The following is a 19500-nucleotide window of genomic DNA, read 5'->3' on the forward strand; positions in this document are numbered from 1 at the left end:
TTCTTTTGACATTTCCAAGGAATATTTATAACATTTGTGAGCATTTATATTAAATATTTAATGTGTAAATTTTACATAGACTCAAATGAGAAATTTTATCAAAGCCATAGCATGAGAGATGTTTGTCATCTATTGATAATGGCCTGGAAAGCCTGAATGAAATAAAAGATGGGTTTAAACCTAGATGACTTCACTGAGACTCATTTTTCCATTTTGAAAACAATGGGACAAAAATTACTTCCTTTCATGAGCTGTGTGTGTGTGTGTGTGTGTGTGTGTGTACGTGTGCTTGTATGCTTATGAGTTTATAAACAATAAGAGTATACTTAAATGTTAGTTATCAGTAGTCAGCCCTTAGTGAGTCTTGATCTTCCTGGGGTACCAAGAAACTTGATGCTTTAGTAGGAAAAACTTGAATTCTTTCTACATTTATCTGACATTAAAAACAAAAATGCAAAAGGGGGATAAATGATGATGGAATGAGCCTTGACTAGGGGTGGTGAACACACAATCCTACCTAATAATAGACAAATATGCAAATTGACTGCACCTTCGCTACGCCCAAGCCATGCCCACCAACCAAGCCACACCCACCAACCAATCAGGACGAGTATGCAAATTACCCCAACAAAGATGGTGGCTAATTTGCATATCAAGACAGCGTAGAAAGAAGCCAAGAGCTGCTGAAGGGAGCAAAGCTGCGGAGAAGCAAGCAAGGGCGGGGGAGGAGAAGGGAGGAGTGGAGGCGGGGCCGGGGGAGAAGGGAAAAGCAGGTGGGCTGGCGGAGAAGGTGGGGCAGGGGAGAAGGGAGGAGCGCAGGCGGGGCCGGGGGAGAAGGGATCAGCAGAGGCGGGCTGGCAGAGAAGGCGGGCGGGGGGGGACAAGGGAGGAGCGGAGGCGGGGCCGGGGGAGAAGGGAAAAGCAGGTGGGCTGGCGGAGAAGGCGGGCCGGGGACAAGGGAGGAGCGGAGATGGGGCCGGGGGAGAAGGGAAAAGCAGGAAACCCTATTGCAGGATTTTTCCTGCAACGGGAACGCTAGTATCATATACAGATGGTATATTATAGAATTGTACACCTGAAACCTATATAATTTTATTCACCAATGTCATCTCAATAAATTCAATAAAAATTATTTAAAAAATCCATGGTGATAATAATCCTATCTATGGCCAAGCTTCATTGAACAGTTGAGCATTCACCATGTATTCAATGTATTGGGTTTTAAAATTTTTCCAATGACAAAGTTGCTGAACATGAATTATAGAAAGACAATTGCAAAGCAATGAAAGAGAATATGTCTATATTTGCATGCTAGCAAATGAGGATTCAGCTTTCACAACATCAGTTATGAGATATTCCAGTCTACAACAAGGACATAAAGTATTTGAATAGGAGTTCATATAAGCTGTTTGGAACATAACACTTTCATAAAGAAAGCACTGAGCTCTTCCATAGCATACCCTGGTGCTTTCCTGCTTGGCACTGGTCATAGAATAGAAAAGAAGCAAGTATTTTATGCAGATTTAAGATTAGCTGCAAATAGAACTTAAGGTCAAAATATTAAATGAATCATAACCCGTGATATTTGACTTGGCCTTTCCCCCCCTTGACACCATGAGTTTATTACCGAGCATTCTTTCCACACTAGTTATAGCAGAATTTGTTCTAGGAAATGTTGCCAATGGCTTCATAGCACTGGTGAACTGCATTGACTGGGTCAAGAAACACAAGATCTCCTGCGCTGATGGAATTCTCACTGCTCTGGCGGTCTCCAGAATTGGTTTGCTCTGGGTAATAATATTCCATTGGTATGCTACTCTGTTTAATCCAGCTTTGTATAGTTTAAGAGTAAGAACTATTGTTGCTATTGCCTGGGTAGTAAGCAACCATTTTAGCCTCTGGCTTGCCACCAGCCTCAGCATATTTTATTTGCTCAAGATAGCCAATTTCTCCAGCCTATTTTTTCTTCACCTAAAATGGAGAGCTAACAGAGTGGTTCTCACGATACTGTGGGGGACTTTGGTCTTCCTGGTTTTTCGTCTTGCGGTGTTAAGCACAGATGAAGAAATGCAGATGCATGAATATAAAGGAAACATCACTTGGAAGACCAACTTGAGGCGTATTGTATACCTTTCAAATTTGACTGTATTTACGCTTGTAAACTTCATACCCTTTTCTACGTCCCTGACAGCTTTTCTGCTGTTAATCTTTTCCCTGTGGAAACATCTCAAGAGGATGCAGCTCAGTGGTAAAGAAACTCAAGATCTCAGCACCAAGGTCCATATAAGGGCCATGCAAACTGTGATCTCCTTTCTCTTGCTATTTGCCATTTACTTTGTGACTCTAATCATCTCAGTTTGGAGTTTCTATAATCCTCGGGACATACCAGTTTTCCTGTGTTTCCAGGTTTGGGCACTTGCCTATGTTTCAGGCCACTCCCTAATTCTGATTTGGGGAAACAAGAAGCTAAGTCAGGACTTTGTCTCAGCTTTATGGCAGGTGAGGTGCTGCCTGGAAAAATGGAAACTTTCAACACTAAGAGGGAAATCATTTGTATTCTAGCAAAAATAAAGTGATGGAGCCTGTAACATATTATATTTCCTCCTGGTTTTACCATATTGTATATAATGAAACAATTTTCAAAGATTTGCCTGTTTATCAGATAAAAATATATATATGTGGATGTATGAAAACTATTAGAAAAAAATGGAAAGAACGTACCTTGAATCAATTTTTTCGGAAAAGCAATGTAGTTACACACAATACTGTGATAAATTCCTTAGAATTATAAGATCATGTGTATTTCACATACATAATCCATGTTATCATGTTGCAATTGAAAAATTTATGATCTATATTTTTGGATTTTTAAGAGCTGCCAACTTAACTCTGAAAATCATTGTAATTTTTAATTGTAATTTGCACCCCAGTGTGTTTAGATTTCAGTGTTAGAACTTCTAATCTTTTTCATGGTAAGGATATACAATTCTAAATCATACAGTGATTATGCTTATTTGGGACAGACTTTATTCCACCATAAATATTTCATTTCTGATTAACAGACAGCAACCAGAACTTTTGCTAAGAATTTAAGAGTGACAAACATATTTAGAGTAAATTATAAATTTACTTATAATTCAAGAGTGACATATTGTATATGTATACAATAAAGGGTACTAAAGAATATTTTATTTGATACAAATAGGTGAAAAGTTTAGAAAAATCAAATGCTGCATTAAAGTTGAAAGAAACTTGATTGATACATTACTGAAAAGTTGTCAAATTTTATGTTGTTAGGAAATTCATCCTTTTATAGTTTTTGAATGGAAACTATTGTTGAAGTTGAGGTGTGATGTCAAATATTTCATTTTTTTCTATACCATTTCTGGGCTTTATATTTACAAATATTTCTTACATCTTCATTCTTAAATTTATTTTTAAACTTTAGATATGAAGACTTAAATCTTCCCCATTATACAAAAAGCTCATTGTATTAATAGTAAAGAAATTGTAATATGTAATTCAATGATTCTTTCTGCATACATTAAAATGGAATTTATTAAGTCTATATAATAATTATAGGGCTATCTTAAAGAACTATTTTATCATAATTGGAAAATGATGAAATCAAAGGAAATATGTTTGAAAATTCCTTGATAGAAAGCTCTATAGTAAGAAAGTAAGGTACAATCTTGCTCAGCACCTTGAATTCTACATGACTGCATTAAATCTTGGGTTATGAAATATTAACATCTTTTAAAAGTTTAAAACAAATCATGTCCACATCTGATTTTTTGTGCACATAATTTATCTTCCCCAGTACAATCTAAGCCTCAGAAAAGTGATGATCATGTCTATGTTGTTTACTAGTCACTCCCAGGACCTAACAGGCAATCGATACAATAGTTGGTCAAAAATGGATGAATGAAATAAGTATATTAAGGCTGAGAAACAATTAAAACGAAACTTCACAAAACCTATAGATTGCATGAATTTCTTGATTCATGTAACAGGTACATCTGAGAAGCATTTCTCAGAGCAAAATTTTGACTATTGCATCATGGTATATCACTAGCATATAGCCTTGACTCAGCCATATCATATGAGTGGATAGAGACAAGGTGGAACATCAAAATTAGATAACATCTATCAGAATAGTTTGAAAAAGGCATATAAGGGATTTTTCTAAATTTGTATATATATATTTCTGATATTTTTATGATATTTTTCAAGCTGAGTATTGCACATATAAAAATGGTATCTGACTTATTAAAATTGAGTTAGTAATTGCTTTACTACCTCAGCTGTCCTACTAAAATGTGCATATTGAAAGGAAATTAATGAGAAGAAATATTTTAATGTCACTATTTACCCTTTCTCTGTAGTAGAAGTGTCAACCAAATTCACAGTTGATAATGACAGATGGAAACACATGTGGGTGATTGGCGCCAGCGAGAGCTTTATATGTATCGCTCATATGCGAGTCAACTTAGTCTTTTATAGATATAAAACAAACTTGCTTAATTAGACCTGCTTTCTGATTTAGTTAAACTTTTTCCAGCCCAGTGAAGCATCCCAACTTCTCTTTCAGGTAATTGTTAGCAACACAGCAGTAAATATCAACACGAAGCAGATTATTATTGTAGAGCACACAGGGAGAACAAAGGGTAAAATATTTAATTGCAACAATGTTTGATTATATTCTGCACAATGAGAAAACCTGAAGTCATTTTCAAGGTCCACCATTTCTTACTTCTTTTTAGTTGGGTCAAGTTTCTAAACTTTCTAAATCTCCATTTTCTGGCTAATGAAAAGAAAATAGGATTCCACCAAGTCTTCTATCTACCTAATCCAGAACTTTCGTGAGGATCAAATGAGATGAGGCACACAAAAAATGCTTCACAGACATTTGGTTACAGTGTAAAATGTTTCCACCTGGCTATAAAGCAAGTTGTGTTCTTGAGCTGAAGATACTCAAGGAGGCTAGTTGCTAGGGAGAGGAAGCTGGGTGTTGCTATATGACATCATTACCAGGATGGATACTTAGGATATTAGCTATATATATATATATATAATAAAGTCACTTAAAGTGAGCTAATAATAGTTGTACAATTCAATGAACACTTTAGCCTGGGGCCTCTAAAGCCAGAATCAAAGTTGGGGATTAAAGTGATAACATTTATTTAGGAAGGCATCTGAAGCATCAATAGGAAGCACATGTAAAAATGAAGCAAGAGAAGATATAGACTGATGTGCTGTGACACATTACTCAGATGATTGCCACTTTACATGTGTTGAGAGACAAAATGATGGTCACCGATTGGCACACAAGACTTTTTTGGGAAGGTTATAAGGCAGAACCATATGCAGCATTAGTCCATGGAGGAGAAAGAGAAGAGAGGATGCACACCTTTGGCTCTCATGTCTCCTATTTCCCATTGGCCAGGTTTTATCCAAAGCACAACTAACATCTCAGTTCATCTAGCCCCTTGGTGGCCATTTAGAAAGTCAGATCTCATGCTCCACAATGTGGTGCTGTATTCAAGTCCAAAAGGGACAGATGAGGAGAAACCAAGATGGCGGCATAGGTTAAACACCTAACCTGCAGCCGGGCACAACAATTTCAAAAATACAACTAGAGGTCAGAACGGACATCGTCCAGAACCACAGGAAAGTTGGTGGACTGAAATGCCCACAGCTGGGGAGAAGGAGAAGGCCACGGGGACAGTCGGGGAAGCCGTAAAAGCCTGAGGTATGGAGAAACGGGCGGAGACACGAGCACATGCGCCTGCGGGGAGGATGGAACCAGAGAGGAGGGGGCGGCTGATGACCTGGCCGGAGTTCACTGGCAGGAAGGAGATAAAGGCTCCGGAGTGCGCTGAGCACCGGCTCCGATTGCACTGAACCCCATTCCGGGCGAAACCCTGGGAAACTCACTAACTTTCGCAACTCCGCTGCCCCCGCAGGCCGCCCGGCCCGGGACGCTGGGGACGCCGCCGCAGCGGCGGCGCCCGGAGCCCGGCAGCCTCCCAGCACCCGTCCCCGCCGCGCAGCCCCCGCTCGCCTGGTGCCGCGGGCCGCGCGCCCCGCACACCGGACGGAGGCCCGGGCGCCCTCTCCGTGCACCTCCCGGCGGCGCTAGACTTCAGTAGAGTTGACTGAATTCAAGGGATTAAGAAGTATAAATTGGGGGGACGCCGCGGCGGCGACGTCCGGAACACAGAGATGGCGGTGCCTGGAGCTCGGCGGCCGCCCAGCGCCCGTCCCAGCCGCGCGGCCCTCGTACGCCTGGTTCCGCGGGACGCGCGCACCGGACGGAGGCCCGGGCGCCCTTTCCGTGCACCTCCCGGCGGCGCTAGACTTCAGTAGAGTTGACTGAAATGAAGGGATTAAGAAGTACAAATCGGGAAGTTTGAAAAAGATGGCGGCGGAGGTTAAAGGCTGTTCTGTTGCCTCGCACCCAGCGAAATCGGAGGGGATGAGGTGTGGAGGTGCGTGGGTCTGGCTGGTGGCGGGGGAAAGGGGCTTTTGTTCCAAACCTAAGGGAGATTAGCTCTCCATCACCCTGAAACCCATCTTCTGGCGAACCCCGGGAGACCCAGATGCCTGCGGGGAGAGGCGGGACTCTTGCAGAGGTGCGCCCAGCAATCAGTGTTTGCTGCGCTGGAGTGCGGAACAAAGGGACTTAGATACGTGGAAGGCTGAAGGACCAGACTCACAGCCATCGCGGCTCGCCGCACCATGGCCTGTTGGCGCCCTGAGACCCCGCCCCGCCCTGGGACCCGCCCCGCACGTTTTGAAGACCTGCCCCACAAGTCTTGCAGGCACACCTGCGCCCCAAGCAACGGCTTATGCATGTGGGTGGACTGCCCTCTGGCAGCGGACCAGATGATCTGCTGTTCTAGTCGGACTGCTCCAGGGCCACTCAGACAGGAGGAAGAAACTACAGTTTTTGCTGTAATCCTTGCTGAGTGCCTAAGGCAGTAGCTGATCTACACCCCATTGGAGATCCAGAAACGAGGGCATCTAGTGGTCTGTGGGAGATGACACCAGATTTCAACCACGTGCATAAGGGACACATTCAACGGGAATATTCAGTGAGCGCCAAAGCTTTGCTGCACCAAGACCCGGCCCATAAACGTGTCTCCTGCACAGCAACTCTTCCTTTATAGACAAAGAGAGCCCCCCCAGTGACACCAACAACAATCAAGACTTAACTATACAAAGGAGGACCAAGATGGAGGCATAGGGCGGAAGCCTGATTGTTGCCTACCACAACAACTTTGAGACTACGACAAGAGAGCAGAGCAGACACCATCCAAGACCACCATAGGGCTGGCTGAGTAGATGCTCTACAACTAGAATAAAAGAGGGGTATGTGGGATGATGCTGATGCCGGTGACCCAAAGACCACACTTTAAGAACTACAGCTCAGGCGACACAAAAGAACTATGGCTCAGGCGATACAACAGCGTCCTGGAACGTGCTCGGCGCAGTTCCCCCGGCGGTCTCCGGCTGAGGGGACGGCTCCACTGGCAGCCAAGCACGGACAGACGAGCCCCTATGAGACATGGGGTGGGAGACTCCGCGCTTGCTGACCTCCGAGTCCGTCAAGAATCTCAATGCCCCGGAAGCGGCCAGGTGCGCATGCTCGGCGACCGGCCACCGATGCAGACCCAAGGGCCGACGCAGCGATGCCAGACCGGCCCACCGCCATGCACCGGGTGCACCGGAGCTTCGCCGAGCCACCGCCCGACGAGTTCTGCAGCAGCCATACTGGAGCTCTGGAAGGATGGCCAGGGGAATTGCTGAGGGGGGATTGACCGGCAGGAATTGGGATCGGGAAGACGGGGCCCCGCTGAGACCCAGGTGCGGGCGGGGTTGCGCGCCTCTGGTCTCGGGTGTGGTCACACGCCTCTGGGTATAAGTGAGGCCTCACGTCCCTGGGTCTAGGTGAGGCCACATGCTCCTGGGTCCAGGTGAGGCCGGACTCCGGGTCCGGGCGAGGCCAAGCGCCCCTGGGTCTGGGAGAGCCCACACACCCCTGGGTCCAGGCGAGACCATGTGTCCCTGGATCCGGGTGAGGCCGCGTGCACCTAGGCCCGGGTGAGCCCAAGTGGCCCTGGGTCTGGGAGAGGCCAAGCGTCCCTGGGTCCGGGTGAGACCATGCATCCCTGGATCCGGGTGAGGCCTCGTGCACCTAGGCCCGGGTGAGCCCAAGTGGCCCTGGGTCTGGGAGAGGCCAAGCGTCCCTGGGTCCGGGTGAGACCATGCATCCCTGGATCCAGATGAGGCCTCGTGCACCTAGGCCCGGGTGAGCCCAAGTGGCCCTGGGTCTGGGAGAGGCCAAGCATCCCTGGGTCCGGGTGAGACCATGCGTCCCAGGATCAGGGTGAGGCCTCGTGCACCTAGGCCCGGGTGAGCCCAAGTGGCCCTGGGTCTGGGAGAGGCCAAGCGACCCTGGGTCCGGGTGAGACCATGTGTCCCTGGATCCGGGTAAGGCCTCGTGCACCTAGGCCCGGGTGAGCCCTGGTGGCCCTGGGTCTGGGAGAGGCCAAGCGTCCCTGGGTCTGGGTGAGACCATGTGTCCCTGGATCCGGGTGAGGCCTCGTGCACCTAGGCCCAGGTGAGCCCAAGTGGCCCTGGGTCTGGGAGAGGCCAAGCGTCCCTGGGTCCGGGTGAGACCATGTGTCCCTGGATCCGGGTGAGGCCTCGTGCACCTAGGCCCGGGTGAGCCCAAGTGGCCCTGGGTCTGGGAGAGGCCAAGCGTCCCTGGGTCCGGGTGAGACCATGCGTCCCTGGATCCGGGTGAGGCCTCGTGCACCTAGGCCCGGGTGAGCCCAAGTGGCCCTGGGTCTGGGAGTGGCCAAACGTTCCTGGGTCTGGGTGAGACCATGCGTCCCTGGATCCGGGTGAGGCCTCGTGCACCTAGGCCCGGGTGAGCCCAAGTGGCCCTGGGTCGGGGAGAGGCCAAGCGTCCCTGGGTCCGGGTGAGACCATGTGTCCCTGGATCCGGGTGAGGCCTCGTGCACCTAGGCCCGGGTGAGCCCAAGTGGCCCTGGGTCTGGGAGAGGCCAAGCATCCCTGGGTCCGGGTGAGACCATGTGTCCCTGGATCCGGGTGAGGCCTCGTGCACCTAGGCCCGGGTGAGCCCAAGTGGCCCTGGGTCTGGGAGAGGCCAAGCGTCCCTGGGTCCGGGTGAGACCATGTGTCCCTGGATCCGGGTGAGGCCTCGTGCACCTAGGCCCGGGTGAGCCCAAGTGGCCCTGGGTCTGGGAGAGGCCAAGCGTCCCTGGGTCCGGGTGAGACCATGCGTCCCTGGATCCGGGTGAGGCCTCGTGCACCTAGGCCCGGGTGAGCCCAAGTGGCCCTGGGTCGGGGAGAGGCCAAGCGTCCCTGGGTCCGGGTGAGACCATGTGTCCCTGGATCCGGGTGAGGCCTCGTGCACCTAGGCCCGGGTGAGCCCAAGTGGCCCTGGGTCTGGGAGAGGCCAAGCGTCCCTGGGTCCGGGTGAGACCATGCGTCCCTGGATCCGGGTGAGGCCTCGTGCACCTAGGCCCGGGTGAGCCCAAGTGGCCCTGGGTCTGGGAGTGGCCAAACGTTCCTGGGTCTGGGTGAGACCATGTGTCCCTGGATCCGGGTGAGGCCTCGTGCACCTAGGCCCGGGTGAGCCCAAGTGGCCCTGGGTCTGGGAGAGGCCAAGCGTCCCTGGGTCCGGGTGAGACCATGTGTCCCTGGATCCGGGTGAGGCCTCGTGCACCTAGGCCCGGGTGAGCCCAAGTGGCCCTGGGTCTGGGAGAGGCCAAGCATCCCTGGGTCCGGGTGAGACCATGTGTCCCTGGATCCGGGTGAGGCCTCGTGCACCTAGGCCCGGGTGAGCCCAAGTGGCCCTGGGTCTAGGAGAGGCCAAGCGTCCCTGGGTCCGGGTGAGACCATATGTCCCTGGATCCGGGTGAGGCCTCGTGCACCTAGTCCCGGGTGAGCCCAAGTGGCCCTGGGTCTGGGAGAGGCCAAGCGTCCCTGGGTCCGGGTGAGACCATGCGTCCCTGGATCCGGGTGAGGCCTCGTGCACCTAGGCCCGGGTGAGCCCAAGTGGCCCTGGGTCTGGGAGTGGCCAATCGTTCCTGGGTCTGGGTGAGACCATGTGTCCCTGGATCCGGGTGAGGCCTCGTGCACCTAGGCCCGGGTGAGCCCAAGTGGCCCTGGGTCGGGGAGAGGCCAAGCGTCCCTGGGTCCGGGTGAGACCATGTGTCCCTGGATCCGGGTGAGGCCTCGTGCACCTAGGCCCGGGTGAGCCCAAGTGGCCCTGGGTCTGGGAGAGGCCAAGCGTCCCTGGGTCCGGGTGAGACCATGCGTCCCTGGATCCGGATGAGGCCTCGTGCACCTAGGCCCGGGTGAGCCCAAGTGGCCCTGGGTCTGGGAGAGGCCAAGCGTCCCTGGGTCTGGGTGAGACCATGTGTCCCTGGATCCGGATGAGGCCTCGTGCACCTAGGCCCGGGTGAGCCCAAGTGGCCCTGGGTCTGGGAGTGGCCAAACGTTCCTGGGTCTGGGTGAGACCATGTGTCCCTGGATCCGGGTGAGGCCTCGTGAACCTAGGCCCGGGTGAGGCCACATGCCCCTGGGTCTGGGAGAGGCCAAGCGTCCCTGGGTCCGGGAGAGACCATGTGTCCCTGGATCCAGGTGAGGCCTTGTGAAACTAAGCCCAGGTGAGGCCACGTGCCCCTGGGTCTGGGAGAGGCCAAGCGTCCCTGGGTACGGGTGAAGCCAGATCCTGGGTCCGGGTGAGGCCGTGCGCCCCTGGATCCATCCGGGTGAGGCTGGGTCCCAGGCCCGGGTGAGACCACGCGCCCCTTGGGTATGGGTGAGGCCACGTGCCCCTTAGTCCAGGTGACGCCGTGCCCCTGGGTTCGGCCGAGACCAAACCAGAGGGAGTCGGACCTCCATTACCACCATTTGTCCACCATCCAGAGCTGAGGGGTCAGTGCTGACATGTACACATAAGGAACTACTGGTCATCGAAATTGGGTCTCAAAAGAACTGTTGGTCCAGGGGGAAGCTCGCTACAGATTGATTCATTTGCCTGTCAGCATAAATATTATTGCTCGTCTCACATTCAGTTCTTATTAGTATATATCTAGTGACATTTGATCTTGTTCATCTAGAGGAAATGATGAACAACATAGACTGAGGAACAAGAACAGAACCAGAAGTAAGGAGGCATCAATCGGACTATCGGGCCTCAGAGGGAGGATAGGGGAGGGTAGGGGGAGGGTGGGGGGAGGGGGAGAGTTCAACCAAAGGACCTGCATGCATGCATATAAGCCTATCCAACGGTTAAGTTCAACAGGGGATTGGGGCCTGCGTGGGGAGAGGGGTGGGATGGGAATGGGGGGATGAGGACAAATATGTGACACCTTATTCAATAAAGAAATTTAAAAAAAAAAAAAAAAAAAAAAAAAAAAAAACAAAAGGGACAGATGATCTGGCTCAGGCAGGGTATTGACCAAATGATTAGGAGATGGTCTAGGGCAGTGGTCGGCAAACTCATTAGTCAACAGAGCCAAATATCAATAGTACAAGGATTGAAATTTCTTTTGAGAGCCAAATTTTTTAAACTTAAACTATATAGGTAGGTACATTGTCATTAACTTAATTAGAGTACTCCTAAGCTGAACCTTTGCTAAAAACTCAAGGGGCCAAAGAGCCGCACGTGGCTCGCGAGCCGCAGTTTGCTGACCACTGGTAGGGCAGCGGTCGGCAAACCGCGGCTCCTCTCGCCTGACCAACCGACACCCACACTTCTTCAAAATAGACTCGCCCAGGTTGAAAACCAACTTCTGCGCGCGGACCACGAAGTTTCAATGGCGCTGTACGTGTGCGCCTGCACGTGGTATTTTTTTGAAGAGCCACACTCAAGGGGCCAAAGAGCAGCATGTGGCTCAGGAGCCGTGGTCGACCCCTGGTCTAGGGAAGCAGAGAAAGCACACACATTTGTGTCTAAACAGCTCACTCTTGTGCCACTCAGATGTACGCATGCCCTCCAGTCATCCAGAATGTTCACTGGTTTCCTGAATGCACTACTTGTGCAGTTGAGGGCCTTGGGTATAGAGGAGCTCCTTGCTTGGTTTAATGCTGTGCTCTTCCCGTTTTGTTTTTCAAACAGAAGGTAGTCCTCTGCCTATGAGGAGATGGCTTTGCACTGATTCACCAGGGGTTTACTCTCCCAGTCTCCCTTGGGACTTGTAAGCAACATGCAGAGTGTCTGTACCCCTACAATTGTGTCAATTTTAATCTTTTCAGATTTTAAAATAAGAAATCTGTAAAATATCAGATATATGTGTAGGTATGTAACACAAAGTTACTAAAAATAGAACTTTATAATTTTATCCACAAAATATTCCTAATTTAGAGTATATGTCTAAGATTTCAGATTGAAAATGAAGAATAAATTATGGACTATTGAAAATTGCATACACTAAATATATTACCTCAAAAATAGGACCCAATATACAAATGACTTTGTAGAGATTCCTTCAAATCATGAAGCTGCTTTCTTTCCATTAAACTTTTTAAATCATTAGTTTCACATTCAAGAATTTATTAATTATATTTATTAGTAGGAATATCTAATTTTTATTTAGAAATAAATTGTATTTGCAATACTTTTCAAACATGTGCTTCAATTTATTTTCACTTTAATGCTTAAGACTACCAAATCTTGAGTAATGATTGTCTTTTAATTGCAAAAAGCTCTTTGGGAGATTGGTGTCTTGGTATATTTTATGTTATCACATACCCCTGTTTTACTGGTAAGTAGCTAAAACATTTACAGTAAATTGAGTTCAAGAGGTGGAGTAAAGGAGAGAAAATTATGGCCACATGTCCTGTGTTCAATACTGTTAAATCTTTAATATAATAGAATCTATGTATAGAAATGAAGAAGTCTTTACTCATAGCTTACATTCACAAAGAAATCCCTTCAATGTGTGGGCTTTGTGTTTGAAATTGATTTTCTTGTTTTCCTAATGTAGTTCATTAATTTATTCATTGAATAAATATATGTTTAACATCTCTTTTATGTGACTTTTGGAGAAATTTTAATAAAGAATATAAGCTATGAAATAAAATTAAAAGTGGACATATGTAATAGGTAGCCACTAAAAAGAGGAAATTATACCTTTTAGTGCCAGGTAAGCTGTGTACTTCAGAACTTACTGATCCTCAAATGTGCATAATACTACTGCTCATGTGAAGAATTGAAGTTCTAAGATGCTAAGTGACTTACTGCGTAGTGCAAGCACAGAGCAGAGTAAAAGTCCCCAGAGCATGGGGCTCTCCCAAGACTCAGGAAATATTACCAGGAAGAGGCTTCTCATGGCAATAAGAACTAAGAGGTGTGTGGAGATAAACCTCAGAAACATTACATCATATTTTACTGAAACATTTATTAAGTTGTACTTAAGAACATAAAGGAGGGTCTGAACAAATGTGGGCATATACCATGTTCTTGAGTAGATAGAATCAATTTCATAAGCTAGCAATGTGTCCAAGCCCTTGTGCCCAATGCTTTTACAATCAAAATTACAATGACGTTTCAGGAATATTTATAAAATTGCCAAATATTTTAACAAAATATTTAATGTGTTAATATTAAATAGACTAAATAGAGTTACCTTTATAAAAAAACTAAGTATGAGATATATGCTTGACCAATATTAATAATGGTCTGAAAACAAGCCTGATGAAAGAGAAGCAGATTTAAATCTAAAAGACCTCATAATATATATGTTTCATTTTGAAAATTACAGGACAATGGTTTGTATCTTACTGTTCATCAGACTTTTTCAGGAGAACAAATGAAATGTATAGGTGGTGTGTATATATTTATAAGCTTGTAAACATTGAAGCTATTTATGAATATTAGTTATCTGCATCCAATTTTAGTATTAGCCTTCTTAATGGTCCTAGGGAAACTGGAACGTTTTTGAAAGGAAACACTTAGTAAACCAGTAGATATGTTCCTTTAAGTCTTCCTGTGTGGATCCAATGTTTTTGTTAAAATAAATCATCAGCAATAATGAGCCATTATGGTCATCACTAGATGATGAAGATCCAATGATCAATTTAGACATTGACTGAATATCCTATGTATTTGATTTTAAAATTTTACTAGCTTACATCTTAACTTGATTAATTCAAATGATGTAAAGGTGAGAAAGGCAAAACATTGCCAAATGACGAAAGGGAATTTGTCTGTATTTGCATGTTAACAAATGAGAATTCAGCTCTCCTTTCAACATCAGCTATGAAATCTTCCAGCCTATAGCAAGTTCCTCACTGTGGGAACAAGAATTCATTTAAATCACTGGAACAATGTCTTTAGTGAAGCAAGCTCTAAACCCAGACCTTAGCATACCTTGGTGGTTTTCTGCTTGACATTGATCTCAGAATTTAAAAGAAAATTAGAACTTCACTGCACATTTACCAAGCAGGTGCAGGTGCAACTTTGGGTTATAAAGGAATCATGAGCAGTAATATTACGTTTGGCACTACCTTTTCCAGGCTTGACGTTTCCCCCCAAGACATGATAAGTTTACTACAAAAATTATTTTCCATGCTAATGATGACAGAATTTGTTCTAGGAAATGTTGCCAATGGCTTCATAGCGCTGGTGAACTGCATTGACTGGGTCAAGAAACACAAGATCTCCTGCCCTGATCGAATTCTCACTGCTCTGGCGGTCTCCAGAATTGGTTTGCTCTGGACAATAGTATTCAATTGGTATGGAACTGTGTTTAATCTACCTTTCTATAGTTCAGATGTAAGACTTATGGTTTATATTGCATGGATAGTAAACCATCATTTTTGTCTCTGGCTTGCTGTTAGCCTCAGCATACTTTATTTGCTCAAGATAGCCAATTTCTCCTGTCTTTTATTTCTTCACCTAAAATGGAGAGCTGAAAGAGTGGTTATCATGATACTGTGGGGGAGTTTCTTCATTTTGCTTTGTCATCTTACAGCGCTAAGCATAGTTGCAAAAATGGAAATGAATGATTATGAAGGAAACATCACTTGGGAGACGAAATTGAGGGACATTATGCACCTTTCAAGTATGACTGTGTTCACGCTTGCAAACTTCATACCCTTTACTATGTCTCTGACAGCTGTTCTGCTGTTAATCTTTTCCCTGTGGAAACATCTGAAGAAGATGCAGCTCGGTGGCAAAGGAAATCAAGATCCCAGCACCAAGGTCCACATAAGAGCCATGCAAACTGTGATCTCCTTTCTCTTGCTGTTTGTCATTGATTTCCTCGCTCAAATCATCTCAATTTGGAGGTCTATAATTCAGCAGAATAATTTAGTTCTCATGCTTTGTGAGGTTCTTGGAATCCTGCATCCTTCAGTCCACTCATTGATCCTTATTTGGGGGAACAAAAAGTTAAGACAGGCCTTTCTGTCATTTCTGTGGCAGCTGAGGTGCTGGCTGAAGGAAAAGAAATAAGAGGGACACTTTGTTTCTTCTGGCAGAAAACAAAGCGATAGAGTCTATAATGTTTTGTACTTCCTACTACATTTCTTAATGTGTATAGATTTGGGTAAGGTATACCTGAAGCATCATAACCTCCATCTTGTATAAAACTGCTGTTTGAATTCTTTGCTATTGTTAGATAGTCCCTAGTCCTGTAAACTCTGTCATTATAAACTGTCACTTTAAGACAGTCTGTTATTCTGTAAAATGACTTTGTTTTTAGTTCAAATAATAGAAAAGGGTAAACGTAACTGTCTGACCTTACAAGCTAGCCATCCAATGTAATAGATAATTCCCATATTCTTATGCCAAGTACAAACTCATTATGTACTCAAGTTTACAACTCTCTGTAACAATAACTCACACTGAGCTATTTGTAATATCTGCAAACAAAGAGGCTTGAAAAGTATAAATATGAGACACTTCCTCTATTTCGGGGCTCAGAGATTTGGAAAAAGACACCTTCCTCTGGGCTGCATGCAATAAATGACTCCTAATTAATTGGCTCATTAAGGCGTCTTGTATCTCATTCGATGATTGACAATACAACATACCTAAAAAAACTTTTACCTAAGCTTATCACAAAAATGCATATGTGGGCATATTTATAAAAAATACCAGAAAGATTGCCATATTATTTTTTTTCAAGCATGCAATCTAGTTTTACAAAATGGTGTAAGAAATTCCTTAGGATTATGAAGCCATGAGTATCTCACATATTCTATTTTATCATCTTGCAAGTGAATAATTTATTATCTATATTGATGTATTTTTAAGGACTGACAACTCATCTCAGGAAATCATTGTTTTTCTTCATTGTATTTAGTACCACACATATGTACCACAGTGAGTATAGATTTTTTTGTTTGAACCTACAATCTTTTAGATGCCAAGGATATTCAATTCTACTTCGCACATTGAGGATGGATGCTTGGTATAGATATTATTCCATCATGAATTCTTAATTCATGGTTAAGGGATAGTAATAAGAATTGTTAGGAAAAAGATGCATGTAATGAAATTAAAGAGTAAAAACATTGTGTACATACATGCATAATAAACAGTAGTAATGATTATTAGATTTAATAGAATAGGTAAAAGCTTAGAAAATAAACAAGTTCTACAATAGGGATAAAGAAGAAAGCAAAATGATCATGAAGTTTTAATGCAGCTATGGTTCTCTATGCAGTTAGGAAAGTCATTTCTCACTGTGTTTGAATTTAGAAGACCTTTTTTAAAGTAAAAACCTGATGTCAGTTTATTTAGTATAACCCTAAACCATGTTTGGGCCTCTGAATTTCCAATCACCTGCTCCACCTTGCTACCTAAACATTTCTTTTATAAAGTTTAGACAAAAATAACACTAATAAAAGTAAAAAGGCTTTCTTTAAGAGCTTGGTTTTATGTATTTTATTCAGATTCCCCGTAGAAGATGATTTGTAGAAGAAGAATACAAAGGATTGTTTATAGTATGAATCTAAGGATGTGGTAATACAGAGACTGCCTAAGGGAGTGGGGTACCCCTTGGGAGCCAAGATCAATTACCCCAGCCAGCACAGTAGCTCTCTTCTTTCCTGTTGATTGAGAGGCCTATGGAGTACAAAATGGCTAGATGGCAGTCTTATTTCCAGTTTGATAAAATCATTGTTGTATCTCCTGGAAGAACTGTTCCTCACTTTATACAATGACTTCCAGGCCAGAACATAAGGTCAAGGAAGAGGAAACAGAAATTTTGCTGCTGGGCTACTAGGGGCAATAGTGAGTGGTGACCCTCGCATTCCCATCCCTTCATTCCTGCACTTGTGAATTCTGGTTCCTGGAGAGACAGCACCATTTATTGCATGCTGATTCCATGCATATGTAACCTGGAGAACCTTGCTGCAGCTCCGCAAGATATTGCCACTTAATTGGTACTATTACTGAGTCTTCAAAAAGCCATTATACCATTCTGTTAAGATAGCTGCTTCAGGATGGTGGGGAACATGTTTAAGATGAGTAATTTCATGAGCGTGGCCCCTTTGCCACATCTTTCCTGCTGTGAAGTTGGGTCCTCGATCAGAAGCAATCTTGTATACAGTACCTTGATGGTGGATAAGGGATTGGGTAAATGTAAGCATGGTAGTTTTGGCAGAAGCATTGCATTCAGGGAAAGCAAATCCATATGCAGAGCAGGCATCTCTTCCAGTTAGAACCATACATCTCTTCCATTGTGAAAGTAGTCCACCCGGTAACTGGGTGATTAACCCCTGAGAATGGTGCCATATTTGAGACTCAGTGTTGGTGTCTGCTATTGGCACATTGGGCATTCAGCAGTGACCACTTTGTTCCTACTGCTGTGGTTATGTTGTACATGAGCCCATTGGGTGATACCAGAGGTGGCTGAGAAAAGACTGTTATCCTCAGACCACATTATCTTATCTACTCTGCTTATTAAAATTTGTGTTGACGCCATCCTTTGGGAACATTCATATAAAATATCTTCACAATTTTTGCCCATTCAGAGAAGTCTGTCCACGTACCTCTTTCTCAAATTGCCTTATCACTAATTTCCCAATCATGTTCCTTCCAAGCTGCTGAACATCTGGCCAAACCATTGGCCACAGTCTGTGCATCAGTATGTAATCACAGCTCTACCCATTTCTCCTCCAAAGCAAAGTGAACACCCAGATACAATGGTCAGAATTCTGTCACTAGGAGCATTTCCCTTCACCGCTGTCATTTGAAGATGTCCCAGAAAGGGACTGCAGTGCTGCAGCTGTCCACTTAGGGATGGCATCTCCATGTTGTAGAGAATCTTCTGTAAACCAGGCCCAAGACTCTTCTTCCTGTGTCAACTGATTGTAGGGAACTCTCCATGAGGCCAGCGGTGCAGGCTGGAAAAGAAAGGGCAGTGTAGCAGGAGAGGGGACCATGGGCATTTGGTCCACTTCTTCATGTAACTTACTGGTGCTGTCAGGGCCTGCTTGGGTCAGATCTTATGTATTCTGCTCCCATTAGATGATTTTGCATGTGTACCTTTATGGCTTAGTGGGTCCGATAACACTCAGGTCATAATGGGCAGCTCAGGTCACATGGTAGCTTGGTAGTCCATTTTCAAGGGTTTTGTCTCTACTAAGGTTCAGCTGCAGGCTAAGAGCCGTCTCTCTAGCTGCAGAAGATGGCAAGACTTTGCTCCAATATCCTGAGGACCTGCACTGTGATTCATCCACAGAGGCCCGCCGAAGTGTTGAAATGGCGTTCCTATCTTTCACTGACACTCATAGAAGAGAGTATAGAATCTATTTTATTAATATTCTCCAGAGGTAGGTGAGATTTAATACTCAGACAATAGTTCGTGACGTTTTGTAAAATTTAATGCAGACATACAGAGAACTTGCTGCCTTGATTGTACCACTTCAGCTTCAGCATGGAATGAATACAGATAGCAAAAATTCACTAGGACAGATCTACAAGCACCGTAAACCTTTCCAGAGGAAGCATATTCTTATACAGGCAAATATACAAATATAAGCCTAGCAAACCCAATTCTGGGGCATCTCTCTTTTAACTAATTAAAAATAATTATGTAATGGAGAATAAATATGCTATACTTATGTAAAGCTACCCACGTTAACTATAATAATAGTCAAAGCCAGGCTGTCACTCTAACCTGATTTTTCTGCCAAAACTAGAGCTAACATGTTGAAAGGCTTTTTTTTTTGTTTGTTAATCTTCACTCAACGATATTTTCCCATTGATTTTTAGAGAGAATGAAAGGGAGGGGAGAGTCAGAGAGAGAGGAACAATGTGAGAGAGACACATCAATTGGTCTCTCCTGCACAAGTCCCTACCAGGGCCAGGAATTGAGCCTGCAACCAAGGTATGTGCCCTTGACTGGAATTGAACCCAGGACCCTTCAGTCTATGGGCAACGCTCTATCCACTGAGCCAAACCAGCTAAGGCTAAAAGTTTTTTGGTATACTTTGCAGTAA

The 19500-nt window shown here is 45.3% G+C and overlaps 2 protein-coding genes across 2 annotated transcripts; both read left to right on the top strand.

Annotated features, from left to right (window-relative positions):
* The first annotated feature begins 1602 nt into the window (after nt 1-1602).
* Nucleotides 1603-2562, top strand: LOC103285434 (taste receptor type 2 member 19-like). Its single transcript, XM_008140850.3, has one exon. It carries the CDS (start codon nt 1615-1617, stop codon nt 2560-2562), a length of 948 nt encoding a protein of 315 aa, XP_008139072.3. The 5' UTR covers nt 1603-1614.
* An 11962-nt stretch (nt 2563-14524) lies between these two features.
* Nucleotides 14525-15502, top strand: LOC103285433 (taste receptor type 2 member 20-like). Its single transcript, XM_008140849.3, has one exon. It carries the CDS (start codon nt 14525-14527, stop codon nt 15500-15502), a length of 978 nt encoding a protein of 325 aa, XP_008139071.3.
* Nucleotides 15503-19500: the final 3998 nt, after the last annotated feature.

This window comes from Eptesicus fuscus, chromosome 7, assembly GCF_027574615.1.
Source record: "Eptesicus fuscus isolate TK198812 chromosome 7, DD_ASM_mEF_20220401, whole genome shotgun sequence".
Lineage (NCBI taxonomy): Eukaryota > Metazoa > Chordata > Mammalia > Chiroptera > Vespertilionidae > Eptesicus > Eptesicus fuscus.